Here is an 18,114-nt window from a genome sequence, read left to right on the forward strand (position 1 = left end):
AACAAAGCCTCCACGTGCATATCTTGCATATGATTGAAACCATAACTGTGGTTCATTTTCAATTTTGGCTACATTGCGGCAACTAACAATAAATTCATAATCCATGGAGCTGATAACAAAGATTTTTCATATTATTTTGTTCATTCACACTTTTTCGAAACAAAAGAGAGAGAAGTGACCTTTGCCAAATTCTCTCTCTCTCTCTCCCGTGGAAAGGGAGCTGAAAACACAAAAGAAAGCCGATTTGGCTAATCTTTTAATGATCATGTTGCTCTCACTTTGCCTTTGGGGCTATTTACATTTTCATTTTTTTTACATCTATTTCCAAATCTACCTTCCCTAGCGACACAAAGCTTAAAAAACACACACAGCAATTTCACACCCTTTTGAAATCTACAGGGTAAATGAAACAACAGACTCACACACACACTCAAAGAGTAATCCATCTTTATTTGCCACTCTTCTTCGAGGGCCAACACAAACTGCTTCTCCTAAAAACCTTCCTGATGTTACCTTTGAACACAACAAGAAGATATAGTAGATAAGAGACTTGACCGACAACAAACTCATATATACACATTTAGGTCATTTCCCAATTCAGATTCAGTGACTTTTTTTTTTTTTACCTAATTTACTTTCACCGATTCAATCCCTAAAGATCACAGCATCAGCTATCTCCATAAGCGGTTGCAGCGACTCTGGCGAGAATTTTCTGGCGAAGAAATAGTCTAAACTCGAATTAGATCTCCGCAGCGAGTGAATCAGCTGCGGCGAGACCTCGGAAGCACCGTAGGTGTGAGGATGACCACCAACACTACCGGTCCAATTAACACGGGTGAGTGTGAAGTGACTACATCCTTTAGGATCCTGGAGAGACAACAAAGTAGGGAAATAGTGTTCTTCAGGGTAACAAGACTCAACATCGAGGCATGGTAATTTGAATTTCCTCCATAGCTTCCTCTCTCTGATCACCATCAGAGCGTGACGTTTCGCCAAAACGAAGAACTGAGATCCAACGCGGAAGTCTTGGTACCGGATCTCCGGAAGCATCGCGTCTTCGCCTCTTGCGATGTATCGCTTCTCAAGGAAAGGTTCATCGGAGAGGATCTCGATGAAGCTTTGGTGAGGTGGTGATTGATCGGAGTTGGCGGTGGAGAAGAGGTGGTTGTGGATGTAAGAGAAAGAATGGAGAGGGATACAGTGTTGCGAGATCAAAGCGAAATAGAGATTGTTCGGATCGTCGAGGATCGCGTTGGCTAGTAACCGTCGTTCGGCGGAGATCAGCGTCGGGGAAGCTCGCGCGGTTCGCTTCGCCGGGATAAATTTAGCGTTGATTGATGAATCGAGAAGCGGAGAGATCGAGGAGGTGGTCGGATCTGCGTGGATGTAAACGTTGTAGAGATCTCGGTGACCTTGGAAGAAGCTTTCCCAGAGAGGTAAGAAGGTTAGATCGGAGTTTGTTAAAAATAGAAACGCGATCTTAGAGGGAGGAGGAGGAGACGAAGAGAGGGAGATGAGACGACGGTAGTTGTTGTTGGAGGAGGAGGAAGAGACGGAGGCGCGGTGGAAGAGAGAGAGGTCGTCGAGGTCATCGGCGGTGGAAATGAGGTTATGGTTAGAGGAAGAGAGAAGGAAGACGAAGAAGAAGAGAGAAATAGAGAGGAAGAGAGATAGAGAATACACGAGTGTCGATGAAGAGAACATCTCTCTCTCTCTCTCTGATAGAAAAAAAAAACAAACACAAAGGATTTGAAAATTTTTCTCCGAGGAAGAAGATGAAGATGAAGATGAAGATTGAAGGAATGAATCAGAAAAAAAATATCTGATTTGTGACAATAAAAAAGAGAAATATGACGTCAGCGAATGGGGGACACGTGAAATTAATTATTATTATTTCTTTAAAAAATAATATATAAATATGGTTTTTTTGGGGGCAATCCTCGACACAGTTGTTCTATCGCTATTTGTTTGTTGTGTGTGTGTGTGAGTGCGTGTGAATAGAGAACAGGGTTGGATTAGATATGAATCGTCATAAAACATTGAACCGGTTCAGATCCACGATTTCGGTTTACGAAAATTCACATCAAAATCGAAAACAAACAAAAACCGAATTGACCAAACCGGACTGCCTTGGCTTACACGTGACTCTGGGTGTGTGTGTGTGTGTGTTAGAGTAGATCTATCCACCCATTTGTTTTTTAATCATTTTGTGTCGTCATGCAATCAGGATTCAGATATTTTTTTGTTTCTTTCCCCTGCTGCTGCTGTTCGCTTTTGATTATTCTATTCATCTTTCTTCTCCATGGCGGCTATCTCCACGACCTTCTACCACCCACTATGGAATTACAAGAACAACCACCGGACAAAGAGACAAGCACCAAGCACAAGCAGACACGGCGTTAGATCTATGACAGTGATTTCTTGTCGTAAACAGAAATTACCGGATGAGGAGGACCAAGGAGGAGTGATACAGAGGACAGTTAGAAGGTTGATTTCAGAGGTTGAGAAGTTCGGTAAGGAACTGAAGACAGGAGAGAAGAAGAAGAAGAAAGGAGATGTGAAGGATCTGATGCTTATGAGTCTCTCTTTTGCTGTTTATGTTTACATCTCTCAGCTTTTGGTTTGTGCTTACTTCTCTTGGCAACACCTCAGCTTCCCCAATCCCTCTTGGTAGTAGCAATTTACCCCAATTCTTGATTGGGTTTTGTAAATCTTGCACAGATCATTAATAAGATTAAAAAAAGATTCCATTGCCAACATCCAGAAAAATTGAGAGTTAATGGATCTTTCACTTTGGTCTTTTTATAGTTGAATTGTTAAGAATTGAGAGAGTTGTGTGTGATCTCTCACTTTCATATCTCAATCAGTATGCTTTAACTCCGTGACGTTGAAATATCCGGCAGCTTTTTCTTACATAGCTTTCTCTTGATCTGCTCATAGCTTCCTTCTGATCGGCTTGTCATCCGGACTCCGGAGCATACTTTTGTGCTTTTCGCCTAATTGTTTTATACAACAACTGCAATCTCACCAAGCTTACACCACATTTTAACCCGCTTCTACGTTAATAACCCTCGTTTAACACGGAAAATTCCAATTCCATATCAGGATTACAACTAACCAATTTTCTGGACTCCACCACAAAGAGAAGATAAAACCAGTAGCAATATGTACTATCGAGAATCAGTAATCTTTGATCAGCAGCAAGCTAAAAGGTTACTTACGGAAGCATTTTGAAGCTTCACTATCACCTTTAGTTGTAACACTACCGTTTTGAGAAGACTCACCATCCAAAATGGAACTTACCATCCTCGACTAACCCCGTCTCAGATCTAGCAAACAAGTGTTTCTAATGAACTCAAATGAAGAAATCCCCACAAAAACATGGTCCAAGTCACTTAAAAACAAAAACCAAGTGTTTGTCGTCGTTGTGGAAGCTCTTAACGTTCCAGTCAACTCCGAAACTTCTGAAAGACAACAACAGTCAAAAATAGATTACAGGCTAAAATTTAAAATAGTATGTACCCTTAGAATATTATTAAAAGTGGTGTAATATACATTTTTGTCTGAACTAGTCATGTTAGTTTCATCGGCTAGGATAATTGAAAATGATGAATGGTGTGGGAGAGATTGAGAAGGAACGTGAATAAAGGGATCCACAAGTGTCTCACAAATCGCATCCTTTCATTCTCAAACCCCTAAACCAAATTGTCAACTAAAAGAAAAAAACAAAACAAACACACAAATCGAAAAGCTTTCTTTCTCTGCAAGACACAATAAGCCCTATACGAACAAACAAGGCAGCTATAGAGGGAGAGAGAAATGAATACAACTACAACAAAAAACGTTTGCGGAGACAAATGGTACCTTAATCTAGACAAGCCTGAAGAGGCATTGAAGTTTCTTGGATTCATTGCCATTTTCGTCATCCGAACTCTCCTCCATCATCTCATGAAGCCTCTTGGCCAGCCTTACCTCACCACCGACTTTTCTGTATGTCAATCTCTTCTTGTTATTCGTATATATTATCTCTTTTGATCTTTCCATATTAACTCAATTTTTGTATGCATCAGATAGGGCTGATTCTAGGTAATCTTCCCAAGTTTCGAGAGGCATTCTCGGGGCCTTACTCTGTAACCCTCAACAACATAATCGAATTCGGAATGATCTGCCATATGTTTGTGATGGGTCTAGAGATGAATCCAAGCGTTCTTCTCAGACCACCAACCAAAGACGCATTCATAGCATACACAAGCATGATCACGACCTTTGTTCTCGCCTTTGTCACAACTCCTTTCCTCCACTACACCAAAACTGGTCCTTACGTTTTCTCCCTCGCCCTCTCCCTCATGGCATCAAGCACTGGTTCCCCAATCTTAACCCGCGTCATCGCCAATCTCAAAATCAGAAAATCCGATCTTGGGAAACTCGCATCAGCCGCAGGTGTCCATACGGACATGATCTCTACCTTGTTTTACTGCTTCGGATTCATTTTCTTCCCTACGGACAAACCTCTCGCTAGACCTCTCCAAAGATTCTTCAGAGCCCTCCTCATGTTTTGCCTCTTCCTCGCTCAGGTCACTTTCACCTCAATCGTATCCCCAATATTTCTAAATTGGGTCAACAACGAGAACCCCGAAGGCAAACCACTCAAGGGATCTCACCTTGTTATGTCTCTCGCTTTTGTCGTCTTGATCTGTAGTTTCCCACTTTGGCCAGCTGAGTCAGTGTACAACCCAATTCTCAGCGCATTCACGGCTGGTCTCTTCCTTCCAAACCAAGGAAGAATGTCGAAATGGATCATCAACAAAATCAATTACTTGCTCAGCACGGTCTTCTACCCTATCTTCTTCTTCTGGGTTGGGTTCATAATCCACATGAGAAACTTTGACATCGGGGATAAAATGGCGTGGGCAAAGTTCTTTTCTCTTCTCGGTACTGTCATAGTCGGGAAAGTCACCGGAACAGTCTTGTGTGGTTTACTACTTGGTTATCATGTCCCCGAAACCGCATCTTTAGGACTGCTTTTGACAGCTAAAGGCCATTTTCATGTCTACTTGGCAGCCTTGGCCATCCGGGTACCATCAAGCTTTCTCCTTTTCAGTTTTATTTCTTTGTTTATCTTCAAAGCAAGATCTTTACTCTCGTTCTTTCCGTTTGATGCAAATGCAGACAAACAGGGTGAAAAATACGACCGGTGCAATGATCATTTTTGTCATTGTCCTCACAGTGATCTACTCCCCATTTGTGGTCATGGACATCATCAAACGTGCTAGAAAGCGGGTGCCTGTGCACATCATGGCGCTTCAATGGCTTGATCCAACAACAGAACTTCGGATCTTGATCGGTCTCCACGGTCCGCACAACATCGGTTCCACGCTCAACCTTATGGAGATCTGCCATGGGGGACGTGAGCCAGGGTCTATATTTTATGCGACTGACATGGTGGAGTTGACTGATGAGATTGCCGCCACGCTGAAAAAGGGCGGAGGAGGTGGTCAGAGTAATGATTCAGTGACAGTAACGGATAGGTCGGTGGCGGAAATGAGAGAGAGTATAACGGCAGCTGTGAATGGGTACGGGGAGCTCCGCAACGGACAAGGTGTGACAGTGCGGAGGATGCTTGCATTGTCCACTTTTATGACCATGGCTCAGGACGTTTGCGGTTTGGCTGATGAACTTATGGTTTCCATTATAATTCTACCGTTCCATAAACGGCTGAATCCTGATGGCACTCTTGACTCTGGCAATACTGGGTTCCGCCATGTGAACCGAAAGGTAATTGTTCCATCAAGTACTATTACCGTCTTTTTTCCTTTCTAGTCGCTGGTATAATTAGGCTTTTGCGTTTGCAGATTCTGAAGAACGCACCATGTTCGGTGGGGATTCTTGTGGATAGGTCGTTCGGGCAAACAGAAGAGGCATGGAGACCAGGAGCGTCCATGGCCATTGCTATAATATTCATAGGTGGTAGAGACGACAGGGAGGCACTAGCTTTCGCGGCACAAGTGGCTCGACATCCTGTTGTGAAATTGAAGGTGATACGTTTCTTGGAAGACAAGAGCTCCCAGAACGCACAAAAACGCAGCAGTATCCTGAACAGAGCGAGCGTGGTAGAGCAAGAAGAGGAAATGAAGCTTGATGATGAATGCTTCGCTGAGTTCTATGAAAGATACATAGCTGGAGGTGGAAGAGTGTCATACATGGAGAAGCATCTCACAAACTCCTCTGAGACTTTCACAGCACTTAAATCACTAGATGGAGAGTATGGGCTGGTGATTGTCGGAAGAGGAGGGGGAAGAGCAAGCAGTGGGTTAACCACTGGCCTCAACGACTGGCAGCAATGTCCAGAGCTTGGTCCCATAGGTGACGTTCTTTCCGGATCAGATTTCTCACACAACACATCAATGTTAATTATTCAACAGCAGCGTACTCGGGGTCAGCTAGATGGGCTTCATGATGATTTCAACATCCTGTAAATATCTGTACAATTGGACTAATTTTAGTAGCTTGGGAAGAGTAGTATCCTAACCATCACAGCTCTTAAAGAGACTTTGTACAATAGTTCAAACATTAAGTTATTTATGTAGATAGAATGGTAAAAAGAAGAGGTAATCTAAGCATTACTTCTTAGCAGCCTGAAGCGGTGTTTAAAACATAGAGTTAAAACAAGTTACAGGGCGATTTGTTTCTGATTTACACAAAAGCATAACTGGGGAAAATTTCACAAGCTCATTATAAGTCTTGTGGTTGGTGCTTAGCAAAGGACAATGTAAAACGCTTCTTCCTAATGTTCTGATGGAAACCTCTGAGATCCTTAGTACTGATTTGAAAACTTGGCTACCTCTGCCTGAAAACACAAAAGGGTATATACCATAAGACCAGGTACATAAAACAACACCAAAGCATTTGATATTCGTCTAAGCTAATAAACCACATGATGAAATAAGTGAGTTCCAAACAATAATATCCAATCAGAAGTGTGAAGAGCTAGGTTGCACTGAAACGGGTACGGGAACAGGAATCGGGTACGGAAACGGGGATGGAAAACGGTGAAGTAAAAATTTATAGATACGGGTACGGTATGGGTACTTCAATAAACATATAAGAAAATATACCCATACCTTGAATAAAAGGGGATTAGTAAAGCTAATGGGAAAAGGAGAGAGGGGAAAAGAGTCTAGAAAGTAGAAAAACATGAAGAAATGAAAATATGCTTATGATAAGAGTGCTTTGAATGAAATGAAATGGATGCAAATATCAAAAAATTCGATGTTATCTTCCCCTAAAGCATCTAAGGCGTCCCCATAGAGTCCCCGTAGAGTTTCCGTCCCCAACATGTCCCCGGTACGGGGACGACTACCAAATAGACGTACCCGTGCATCATAGGTGAAGAGAGAAACCAAGGTACCTCAAACTGGTTCTTCAAATAGTCGAGCTCCTTGTCAAGATCATTGATGGCCTGGTTGTACGCTTGCATCGGGGAAGACTGGCTTGTTGTATGAATCTACACACAGAACCACTTTCACACTTAAACAACAACATCCAATACATTTCAGAGTCCTAAAATCAACAAGTGTATCCCACTACTCAAGAATTTTCACACATCTCAAACAATCAGACACTGTTTTTAAGTTGCTAATTTCAATCAATGAAACGACAAAACACACAGAGAACAGGAGGATTAATCATTCCAATTTCAAAGCAACAAGCTTTACTTAGAGTAGTAATATGAAAAACTCGAGGAAATTGAGCTTACCCTCACTATAATCTTGTACTTAAGGGGATGGGGAAGCTGGTATCCAGCGAACAAGACATTCTCGTCACGGTGAAGTTGCCTTAAACCAACAAAAAATTCAGAACAAAAATTTAGGGCTTTAATCTCATGCGAGAAAAGAGCTGCAAAAACTTAACAAATCAAAAGAGAGAGAGAGAAAGACGTACATGCGGACAATGTTACCAATGGTATGGTCTTCTCTCTCAATCGTGAAGGAAGCAGCATTGATGATCTTCGTGTCCCTATCATACGCAACCCTAGAACATACGCAACAAATCGAGGGTTTAGCACAGTAATTACAGAAGAAAAAATAAAAACTGAGACTATCGAGTGCTTTCGAATTTCATTACTTCCTGGTTCCTTCAGGAACGACGAATCTCTCGTATCGGTCAGGAGCATTCATGGCTTAATCGGAGGAGGTTTCAAGCTTCGTCGCTCTCTTTTCTCTTGTTCGCCGCAGAGACCACACCTTTCACTTTTCTCTCTGGGCAAACGAAATTAAAACCCAACGACGTCGTTTTCGTCTTAAAAAGTTAAAAAGAAAACCAAAGAAGTTCCACGTGTTGTATTCTTATTGGTTTAAAGCCTTTGGGTCGGATCGGGCTCAACTCTTAAAAATATTACAAAATAGGACCTTTAGGTTTATGTTATTTACACAAATACGAGCGTGTGATATTTAATTGTGGGAGAGAAAAAACCTAACAACAAAATTCAGCCAAAAGAAAAGAAAAAAAAAAAAAAACAACAACAAGTCAGATCCCTAAAAATCGAACCCGGACGCGTAAAAAAACTTGAAAACCGACTATGGCCTTTCACGTAGCTTGTCCAATTACATGGTAGTGTACCCCCTCTTTAATTTTTTTCTTTTCTTTTGGCGCCTCGTCGTTACTCTTCGGCTGGCTTTGTTGTTTACTTATCGAATTGTTCAAATTGGTTTTAACTTTGGGGTTTTCTTCTTCTTCTTCTTCTTCTTTTCTTCGCAGCCGGAAAATTTGCTTCTGCGTGTTGGGTTTTTCTCGGAATCTTCATGGTAAACAAGTGAAAGATGTGTTTCTCAACGAGATCCATTCTCTTCAAGACTTCTTGCGAGACCCCTGGGGTGATGAGGAGGTTTCGGCGGACGGTGGTGCCGTTCAGATCCATGTCCCTAAGCTCGCTGTGTTTGATACTACTGGTCCTCGTATTGCGGCTAGAGGGAATGATTCGGCGGTTGAGGTTGTTGCTGCTGCTGCATCTTCGGATTTGGTGCCAGCTAAACGCACTGTTGTGTTGCAGAAGAAAGCAGCTGTTGTGGATTGTGCTGCTGCTAATGATGCTTCTGACGATTTAGAGGTGAGATGATTGTTGCTTTGTCAATTGAATTGATCGAGTGTGTGTGTGTGGTTAACTTGAGACAATGATTTAGTTAGGGGTTATAGACTTGGGGTAGACATCTCTGTCTTTGTGAAATATTGTGTGTATTCAGTAATGTGGAGAGTTTGTTTGTTGTGTATGTCTTTAATGTAGGTTACTGTGAAAGAGCTTATTGGAGAAGATCATGATCATCACAGTGGAAGCATAACGTGTCACATGTGCTATTTGGTTGAAGTTGGGAAGAGTGAGAAAGCCAAGATGCTTTCTTGCAAATGTTGTGGCAACAAGTATCATAGAAACTGCTTGAAGACTTGGGCTCAACATAGAGGTATCGTTTTCATTGGAATGTAATGCTTATGAGTCTTCTTCTGCCAACTGCCTAGATTCTTATAGCTTTTTTTTTTTTTTTTTTTTTTTGCTTTCAGATTTGTTTAATTGGAACTCTTGGGCTTGCCCCTCTTGCCGAATCTGTGAGGTTAGTTTGGACACTACTTTGTGCATAATGACTATTCCTGCACTTATATTTCCTTTTCAACGAGTGTTCCTGCTCTTTTACATGTTGGGTTACATGTGACATTTCCTCATCAAGTATCTGATATATCTCAAAAGAATTTGATTTGGAACATTTAAAATTATTGGTTTGACTGCCTCTTGATCATTTACATTCTCTTGATCATGTTTCCTCTAGGGCTGCGGGACTCTAGGGGATCCAAAGAAGTTTATGTTCTGCAAAAGATGTGATGCTGCATACCATTGTGATTGCCAACAGCCTCGGCACAAGGTAGTATCTGTTGATTCTATATATAAGGTTCCTATCTTTTGCAACTTGATTTATTTTCGTCTCTAAATGTTTACAGAACGTTAGTTCTGGACCCTATTTGTGTCCTAAGCACACCAAATGTTACAGCTGTGGGTCTACAGTCCCTGGGAATGGCCAGAGCTTACGGTATTTAACTTTTTTTTTGCTCTTCTGATTCCTACTATTATTTGATTCATGTAAAGTGCACTAATCTCTTATCATTCCTCTTAAACTCTGCAGATGGTTTTTGGGGCATACTTGTTGTGATGCTTGTGGAAGGTTGTTTGTTAAGGGAAATTATTGTCCTGTATGTTTGAAGGTATATTATCTCTTTCTCCTTCTTGTTGATAGTGAACCATGTGCTCGTTTTCCATGCATCATAATTGGTTATGTTTGGCCAGCGTTAATTGTTTCAGGTTTATTATGTATTTTTGAGTTGTTAACCTATACTATCCAGACATCTGTATCGCAACGGCAGTTAAATGCATGTTCTTACATTCTTTGGCTCGCTTTGAATCAAATTGAGTAATTTGTTTTGATTTCATTACGTAGGTTTACCGGGACTCGGAAGCAACACCAATGGTGTGTTGTGACTTTTGCCAGCGCTGGGTTCATTGCCAGTGTGATGGAATCAGGTCAATATCTTTAATCTATTTCATAATGCAATATTACTTTTGTGTCATGTAAGCATGTCTTCCAAGTCTGTATCCAACTATTTTAAATAACACTAACTTTGCAAACAAATATCACAGCGAAGAGAAGTACATGCAGTTTCAAGTGGATGGAAATCTTCAATATAAATGTTCTACTTGCCGTGGGGAATGCTACCAGGTAGGTTTCATGGGTCCTCTGTCTTTTTCAAGTGTTTGTTCTTATATATGTCCGATGCTCTAGTGGATTGCTGTGAATGACAATTTGGTGACCCCATCTTCTCTTTCTGATTTATGTTTATGATGCCAGGTCAAGGAACTTGATGATGCTATACAGGAAATATGGAAGCGAAAAGATATTGCTGATAAAGAGCTAATTGCTAGCCTGAAAGCTAGTGCTGGGGTAGTTGGGCAAACTGGTGGTGCCTCTCTTATCAGTCAGCCTAGATCTGTGGAAAGAAAAGTTTCTGAGAAGGCTATGGTCAATGGTGAAGAAGAGAAGCCATTGAGAGTTCTCAGGATAAAGACTAGCAAGCCTCAAGATTCAGATAGTGAGAAATTTGGAAAACACACTACAGAGCTGAATACTGTGAAGGCGAAAAAATTGGTGATAAGTATAGGTCCTCGAAAGACGGGGGTTACAAACTCTACGAGCTGCGATGTATCAAAGCTTTCCTCCAAATCCAATAGTATGTTTAGTGTAAATTTTTGCATGTTCTCATAAACTTATATAAGAAAAATATACTCTACGATTTACGTTAAACTTTCGTTTTCAGTTTTTTTTTTTTTTTTTTCTTTTAATTGATATACGGCGTATGTATAGTAATAAAAGGAGCTTTGGTGATTTCAGGAAAGCAAGAAAAATTGCAAACAGAAGAAGTGTTGTCCCGAGAACAGCATCGCAGTTTGTTGGGAAAGAATAATGACGAAAAGAGAGGGTCTCGAGGTGAAGTAGCCACTTCAAAGGCTGAGGGCGGAATCATAGGGAGACACTCAGAAAGCAGAGGAGATTTAAATAGTGGCTCGCATGATTCAATGCAGAAAGATTCAAGACGATTGTTGAAACTGAAAATAAAGAAACATAATCCGGAGAGCCAAGAAGGTGAAGCCCCTAGCATTGTCTATGAAAGAGGTAAATCTGGTAAAGGACATAGGTCTAAGAGGAAAAGAGCATCACCTCCAGCAGAAAAGTCAGGGTTCAATGAAGATGAAGATGCATCGCTGTCACGTGAAGACAGTTTGTTAGACGAAATGCTTGATGCTAGTTGGATTCTGAAGAAGTTGGGGAAAGATGCGAAAGGGAAAAAGGTTCAAATACACGAGGCCTCGGATAATTCATGGTATATGTGATTTGTTTTTGTCTTTACCTTAAAACATGTTAAATTATTCAGGGTTCCTAACAAATAAGGTAACAAACAAAGAAAACAGGGAGAAAGGAGTGGTAAGTGAAGTAGGAGGAGGAGGCACATCGCAGTTGATGGTGACGCTGGAGAATGGAAAAGTGAAGACGGTTGAGCTCGGGAAGCAAGGGGTTCGATTTGTTCATCAGAAACAAAAGAGGACAAGAACGTGAGGGCTATAGATTCTTCTTCTTCTTCTTCTTCTTCTTCTTCTTCTTCTTCTTTACCTTCTATACCTTTAGAATCTGTATGTAACTTGATTAGCTTCTTTCTTTTTTTTGCCTGGGAACAAGTATAAAAGAACTGCTGAGGGAAATAAGAGTTTTAAAATTGTAATAGATTTGATTAAAAGTTAGAAGGATGAATTCAAAACATGCATTTGAAATTATTTTATGTTCTTGAGTCTTGACTTCTTGTTATTCAGACATGAATATCATCAATATATGTCTAAAAAGATCTTATGTTGTTGTCTGTATGTGAAACCTAATCCTTTTTAACCAATGATATGAAAAGTCAACTCATGGACATTGCTACGCGTTAACAACAGACGTGACGTCGTATGACCTCTACGGATAAGAATGTAAAACATTTTTATGATACGACAAATAATAAATACTACCAGAACTAGGGATTAAAAGTGTCGGTTCTACAATAAAGCAGTAGATACTAGAAATGGCAGGAAACATATGATAAAAAGTTAAAATTGAATTTGGGAGTTGTGGAAAGAAGGATAACACGTGATTATCAAACCAAATCTTCTTTATCTCTTTTTTGTTTTCTTTAGTAATCGAATCATATTACGTTATTACAATTTTTTTTGTTAGGTAGCTGTAATAATAATAATACTAACCCAAACAAAAGCAAAAGAATAATAAAATCAAGATCTGCGTTTTTCCCCTGAAACAAACACCCAAACAGAAAAAAAAAAAAAAAAAAAAAGAGAAAGAAAGAAAAAATGTTACAGCTGTTTTTCACGATAGCGTTCTCGGCGGCGCCGTTAACTCTGTACATACCACCTTTAAGATGTTTGACGGTGTTCGTGGAGACGATGGAAGAGATGGGAATGGAAGGTAGGGTTTATAGCCGGAGACTCTTCCCTCGCGCTAGAATTGCTTGGTCTAGGCTTCTTGATTGCTTCTTCTCCACTTCTCGCCCTCTCGCTTCTTAAAAAAATTTGTGTTCGTCTTCTCTTCCTTCCTCTGTAGATATATTATATGTAATTTCCTTCTTGTGTTTTTCATCACATATATATTATCTTTTCGATTTTTAGGTGTTTTTTTTTTTTTTTTGGTGGTTGTTGATCTTAATAATGATTAGAGACAGATCTCCCTCTTTTTGTTCTCTAATCTCTGTTTTATTTTTAAAATCAAATGGGTGTATGTGTAAAGAGAAAAGTGAGAGATTGAATCAAATTGCTCAGGGATTACATATGTGGGAATCTGAGCAAAATTATCATCTCGTTTAGTAGTTACAGTTGAAATAAAGGAAATTAACAACAAAAGAATGAATCAAATATAGAACGAATGAATTTGGAAAAAAAAGTTGTTTTTAGTTGGCTAAAGTGCAAGGCTTTAAGAACCAGAGAACATCCAAGCCCCTTGCTGCTTCCTTGGCTTCTCCACTCTTTCTGTTCTTCTCTTCTTCTGCTTCATCCTCTTTTTTCTTCACAACTTCCTGTGTACACAAAGACAGAAGAACACCCACTACTCAATTTGGTGTTGCAGAATTTGACTTAAAGGGTTAGACTTTTAGGTTTTTTAGCAGGGAAAAAGGAAAGGGTTTCATAACATACCGTAGGTTTGGTCCTCAAAGGTTTCAAAGAAGGTGTCCGGTTCTCTGAGAAGCACTGAGGAGATGGTGGATTTGTCCTGATTTGCTGCAGGAATCGTTCGTGTCCTTTGTTCTTTACAGTCTCCAGTTTTAGAGGAACAGGGATGTTCTCTGCATCATCCTTTCTCCTGAAAAAAGTCATCACAGATTCCAAAGTTTAGTACTTTTATTTACTTACCTACCTCATCAGAAGCAAATAAAATGAAAGTTAATCGAGAAGCAAAAACTTACTTGTTTCTTCGACCATCCTCTCCTCTCTTTACAGTCTCCACATTAAGTAAGACAGGAATGTTCTCTGCATCATCCACTCTCCTGCAAATCCCAATTAGAACCCCCTTAAAGTTTTAGTAACTCAATTCTATGTTGGTTTTTGCATAAACACAACTACACTGCAAGCAACATGGTAAAACTTACTTCTTTCTTCTACGGTTCTCTTTAAAGGTGCTTCCTTTAACATCCGTGGACTCTTGGAGTTTATCTTTGCTTACTTCAAGCAATGGCTTTCTTTCTTTTTTCAATTCTAAGTCACGAACAGAGTAAGGCTGGTTTATTACCCCACCACTCACTTGATGATGAATCTCCTTCACTTCAGGCTTCCCAGTATCTTCTCTCTCAGTTACCCTTGTGGCTAATCTCTTCAACTCATAGCAGAAGTCTGAGATGTGCCCAAATATGTCTCTCCCTGAAAACAGATTCCTAGCTGATTGTGTGCTCTTTAATCTCGATGCTTCTTTATTCGGTTTCTTGACAGAAGTTGATTTAATTGCTGATCTCCAGGATTTGACTTGGTAGCTTGGAGGTGTGGCTAAGTTTGGGTTCTGATTTTCACTTTCTTGGGTTTTTGGAGTAGACGGTGATAAAGCATATCCCCTCCTCCTACAAGTAAATGGGATATACGAGTCAGTCAAAGACCATAGCAAAACATTGAGTTAAAAAGAGCATCTCCCTTAATTGTACCTTTGATTCTGCTCTCCAACTCCTAGAGTCTCATTCGTATCCCTCAGACTCGGATGCTTCAAAAACAGAAAGAAACACGGGAATGTTTATTAAAGGTTAAACCTTTGGGCAGCCGAAGAAACTATAACTTCAATTATGATTCAAATCTTGAAAGAAAAAGGAGAAGCAAACCTTGGAAGAAGTGGGCGTTGAGAAAAAGTCCTCAGGTCTCTTGGGGTGATTACAGTCTTGAATTTGAGATAAAAGCCAGAATTAGTAAAAAGAACCCATCAAAGTTAAACAGAAGATTAAACGAAGAAATGGGGAAAGACCAGAAAAGAGAGTGTTTTGTTGAATATTACCAGGTTTGCAGAACCAAGCATCGTCGTCAACAGTGTCTAAATGGCTTGGAGCCAAGAAATCGAACCACTTAGGCGCTCTGATGTGTTCGTAGAAGACGTCTTCAACAAAAAGAGAATCGATTCGCTTCCAATCGATCTGAGCAGGCTCCATTAGAGAAATACAGAGATAGAGAGAGAGTCACAGAGAGAAGAGAAAAGAGTTCTTGGATGGAGAGAAAAAGAAGGAGGAAGAAGAATGTAACCGTTGGAGTGAACGTTACAGAGCCAGTATGTGCGCACGTGGCTCTCTCTCTCTCTCTTGTTACCGTTGCAGCTTTATTTATTCACACCTCTCGTCCATTGGGGTTTCTATTTCTTTAACATTTAATACAATCCCAAAAGCCACGCCACGTGGAAAAAGTACGAGACGTGGGGATCGTTGTGTTAATGTTATGGGCTTATGTGGGCTTTACTTTTACCCCGAACAGGCCATAATATCGGGTCGAATTTGCGAGTTATCCGCTCCAACAAACTTGAAATCTGGTCGGGTCGGGTCTTCTAGCAAGCTTCTCGGGTAAGCCTCCCTCCACTGAAACTTGAAATCTCAACGCGCGAAAATTCCGAAATTATAGAGGGAAAGAGACCCGCGATAATCTTAAAAACAATTTGGATACTCTCTAATTCCAAGATTAGTCTTCTGGGTTTTTTCACATCTCCCGAATCAATCAATCAAAAGCTTCTGGGTCGTTTTATATTTCAAATGTAAGTTTACACTTCTTCCTTTTTCTCCAATGTTTATAGATCCAATTGATTTGTAGAAGAACTGATTCGATTCGAGATCAGAGTTGTAAGGAGATTGAAAACCCCTAATTTTCTGGGGCTTTGTTGCTGATCCATTTTTGCATTTTCTGATTTACAGTTTTGAAAATGGGAGATGAAACAGTTGATGGTATTGAAGCCAAGTACATAACTGGTCTCAGTACCATAATGGTTGCTACAATCCAAGAAACCAAAGATCGAATCTCTCAGATCGAGTACATTTTTTGTAGCCAGTTGTTCCCAAATATACAATCTAGATCCAAAGCTTTGGAAAAAGTTTACTCAGAGGCTCGACTTGGTGCTTGTGATGCGTGGAAAGAGAGAGAGAAATCTCTGTTATCTCAGGTTCAGGAGCTTAAGGTTGAGAATCAACTGATTAAGTCTGAGAATCTTGATTTGATCAAGGATAAGGAGAAGCTAGCTGAACAACTTGATGAAACTGCTACTATGCCTCTTAGATTGACGAGTTTACAAGACTACATTGATTATTTGAAAAAGAAGAACAAGAGTAGATCTAAGGAAGTTAATGATGCTAGAGATTTGTATTGTGGGTTACTTCAGTTGTTACAGGTTAAAGGTTCGGATGAGCTTAGTGAAGATGGGATAAATATGATTCTTTCTGAAGTGAAGAGCTTAAAGGTGAAGGCTGAGGATGTTTCGAAGAAGACATTGGTGACTGAGAATCTTCTGAAGAAAATGGAGTATCTGTCTGCAGAAGTAGCAGACAGTGCGAGGAAGTTAAGCTGCGTTGAAGAAGAGAAACAAAGGTTGACAACTAGGTCGCAGGTGTTTGAGGAGAATGTTGGTAGACTTGAAGAGCTACTTAGGCAGAAGAGCGACGAGCTTGAGGAAGGGAAGACGGCTCTTGAGGTTTTGCAGGGTAGACTCAACTTGACAGAGAGGGAATTGTTGGAGTGTAAACAGAAGATTGCAGATCATGAGAAAGAAAAGAGAGTGGTTATGGGTAAAGCAAAAGACGATATGCCTATGAAGCAGGTCAGACACGGAAGCTACTTGGCTGCTGACTTGGAAGCTTTACGTTGCCGGAGTGAGAAGAAATCATCTGAGTTAGCTATAGAGAGAAAGAAAAGAAAAGAGCTCCATAGTTCTTTCAAAAAGCTGAAAGACCAGTATGGTTATCTCTGCGAAAGGTATGGTCTTGCTGCTGACAGTGTTTTTCACCAAAGCAGCCTTGACGATGAGTATAACCAAATGGGACAACATGAGAAATCAGCCATCCCGAGTTGTAAGTATTTGGCAGTCTCTGACTCTCCTAATTACACCTCTTGTGTTCAATTAATTGCTTTAATCGGTCATGATGCTTCAACTGACTGCTTCTTGTGCCATTAGTAAAATCATCATCCACTTTTTTGTTATATTTTTTTATTACAGGTCTTGAAAGGAAACACTCAGAAACTACTGAAGTAGCGGAAAAAGTGAGAATTGGTACTGGCACGAGTGGCAGCAACTGTGGGAAAGAGAGTATAATCAAAACAGTGCAGACACCTACCACTACAAAATCTCCAATGGTGCAGTCACCTGGTGTTAGAAGTGGCCTTTCCGCTACAAAATCTCCACAGCTAAGCGGATTAAAGCGTTCAGCTTCCATTTGGAGAGACACAAGGTCTCGGCAATCTCCTGGAGGCAATGATCCTCATGATGATTTTCTAGATACTCCCATTGAGAATGTCAAAAGGAGCGCTGTGGAAGAAAAACATGTTCGCGATGTTGCTAAGAAAGAAGATTCAGACGACGAGACACAGGACATGAATCCTAAACCAAGTCCATCAAGGCAGCGAATTCAAGTTGCAGAAACGAGTAAAAAAAGTTTCAAACATGTGGAGTCAGTGAGGAAAAAAGCTGAGAGGGAGAATTTGAAAGGGGTAGAGTGTAAACAATGCAAGAAATTCTATGATGCTGTTCATCCTGAGAATGATGGAAATAGTAACAAAAGCTTGAGATGTGAGCACCATGAAGGCGTGTCGAGGCACCGTTATAGATACGCTCCTCCAATGACTCCTGAAGGATTTTGGAACATCGGGTTTGAATCCGAAATGTGATTTTGTATATGTTTGGTTCTTTGGATAGGTAGACACGACAATGAAAGTTATTTAAGATGATTTATTTAATTCAACTATACTTTGTTTTTCTATTTTTATCTTTAGATTATAATGTATCAATCAATTAAACTCTAACAGATGAAAATAAACAG

At 40.3% G+C, this 18,114-nt stretch overlaps 8 protein-coding genes across 9 annotated transcripts; 5 read left to right on the forward strand and 3 right to left on the reverse strand.

Moving 5' to 3' along the window:
• Positions 1-110: 110 nt before the first annotated feature.
• Positions 111-2,223, reverse strand: LOC104781043 (glycosyltransferase BC10). Its single transcript, XM_010505618.3, has 2 exons — positions 627-2,223; positions 111-513 (listed from the first exon to the last, which is right to left on the reverse strand). The coding sequence occupies exon 1, from the start codon at positions 1,702-1,704 to the stop codon at positions 646-648; it is 1,059 nt and encodes a 352-aa protein (XP_010503920.2). The 5' UTR covers positions 1,705-2,223; the 3' UTR covers positions 111-513; positions 627-645.
• On the forward strand, positions 2,205-2,757 carry LOC104781044 (uncharacterized). Its single transcript, XM_010505619.3, has one exon. The coding sequence runs from the start codon at positions 2,303-2,305 to the stop codon at positions 2,672-2,674; it is 372 nt and encodes a 123-aa protein (XP_010503921.1). The 5' UTR covers positions 2,205-2,302; the 3' UTR covers positions 2,675-2,757.
• Positions 2,758-3,561: 804 nt separating this feature from the next.
• Positions 3,562-6,636, forward strand: LOC104781045 (cation/H(+) antiporter 28). Its single transcript, XM_010505620.2, has 4 exons — positions 3,562-3,990; positions 4,071-5,075; positions 5,170-5,775; positions 5,853-6,636. Exons 1-4 carry the CDS (start codon positions 3,820-3,822, stop codon positions 6,474-6,476), a joined length of 2,406 nt encoding a protein of 801 aa, XP_010503922.1. The 5' UTR covers positions 3,562-3,819; the 3' UTR covers positions 6,477-6,636.
• LOC104781046 (DNA-directed RNA polymerases II, IV and V subunit 11) lies at positions 6,597-8,290 on the reverse strand. The gene is made up of 5 exons (XM_010505621.3): positions 8,125-8,290; positions 7,942-8,031; positions 7,757-7,835; positions 7,409-7,504; positions 6,597-6,847 (listed from the first exon to the last, which is right to left on the reverse strand). The coding sequence occupies exons 1-5, from the start codon at positions 8,175-8,177 to the stop codon at positions 6,815-6,817; spliced, it is 351 nt and encodes a 116-aa protein (XP_010503923.1). The 5' UTR covers positions 8,178-8,290; the 3' UTR covers positions 6,597-6,814.
• A 139-nt stretch (positions 8,291-8,429) lies between these two features.
• On the forward strand, positions 8,430-12,364 carry LOC104781049 (uncharacterized). 2 transcript variants are annotated; one of them, XM_087511384.1, is made up of 12 exons: positions 8,430-8,610; positions 8,758-9,106; positions 9,281-9,455; positions 9,553-9,602; positions 9,816-9,908; positions 9,985-10,073; positions 10,167-10,245; positions 10,479-10,561; positions 10,679-10,757; positions 10,887-11,265; positions 11,427-11,916; positions 11,998-12,364. In XM_087511384.1, coding segments are annotated over exons 1-12 (1,899 nt in total). In that variant the 5' UTR covers positions 8,430-8,578; the 3' UTR covers positions 11,999-12,364. The 2 variants fall into 2 exon arrangements, with proteins under 2 accessions (XP_087367510.1, XP_087367509.1); XM_087511383.1 differs by having other exon boundaries at positions 8,453-8,610; positions 12,005-12,364.
• A 567-nt stretch (positions 12,365-12,931) lies between these two features.
• LOC104711759 (uncharacterized) lies at positions 12,932-13,322 on the forward strand. Its single transcript, XM_010428505.3, has one exon. It carries the CDS (start codon positions 12,932-12,934, stop codon positions 13,142-13,144), a length of 213 nt encoding a protein of 70 aa, XP_010426807.2. The 3' UTR covers positions 13,145-13,322.
• LOC104781051 (uncharacterized) lies at positions 13,309-15,442 on the reverse strand. Its single transcript, XM_010505624.3, has 7 exons — positions 15,105-15,442; positions 14,935-14,990; positions 14,764-14,819; positions 14,221-14,682; positions 14,038-14,118; positions 13,769-13,934; positions 13,309-13,650 (listed from the first exon to the last, which is right to left on the reverse strand). The coding sequence occupies exons 1-7, from the start codon at positions 15,253-15,255 to the stop codon at positions 13,525-13,527; spliced, it is 1,098 nt and encodes a 365-aa protein (XP_010503926.1). The 5' UTR covers positions 15,256-15,442; the 3' UTR covers positions 13,309-13,524.
• On the forward strand, positions 15,436-18,054 carry LOC104781052 (protein gamma response 1-like). The gene is made up of 3 exons (XM_087511385.1): positions 15,436-15,845; positions 16,003-17,148; positions 17,295-18,054. Exons 2-3 carry the CDS (start codon positions 16,011-16,013, stop codon positions 17,960-17,962), a joined length of 1,806 nt encoding a protein of 601 aa, XP_087367511.1. The 5' UTR covers positions 15,436-15,845; positions 16,003-16,010; the 3' UTR covers positions 17,963-18,054.
• The last annotated feature ends 60 nt before the right edge of the window (positions 18,055-18,114 follow it).

This window comes from Camelina sativa, chromosome 4 (assembly GCF_030686135.1).
Source record: "Camelina sativa cultivar CO46 ecotype springtype chromosome 4, ASM3068613v1".
NCBI classification, from domain to species: domain Eukaryota; kingdom Viridiplantae; phylum Streptophyta; class Magnoliopsida; order Brassicales; family Brassicaceae; genus Camelina; species Camelina sativa.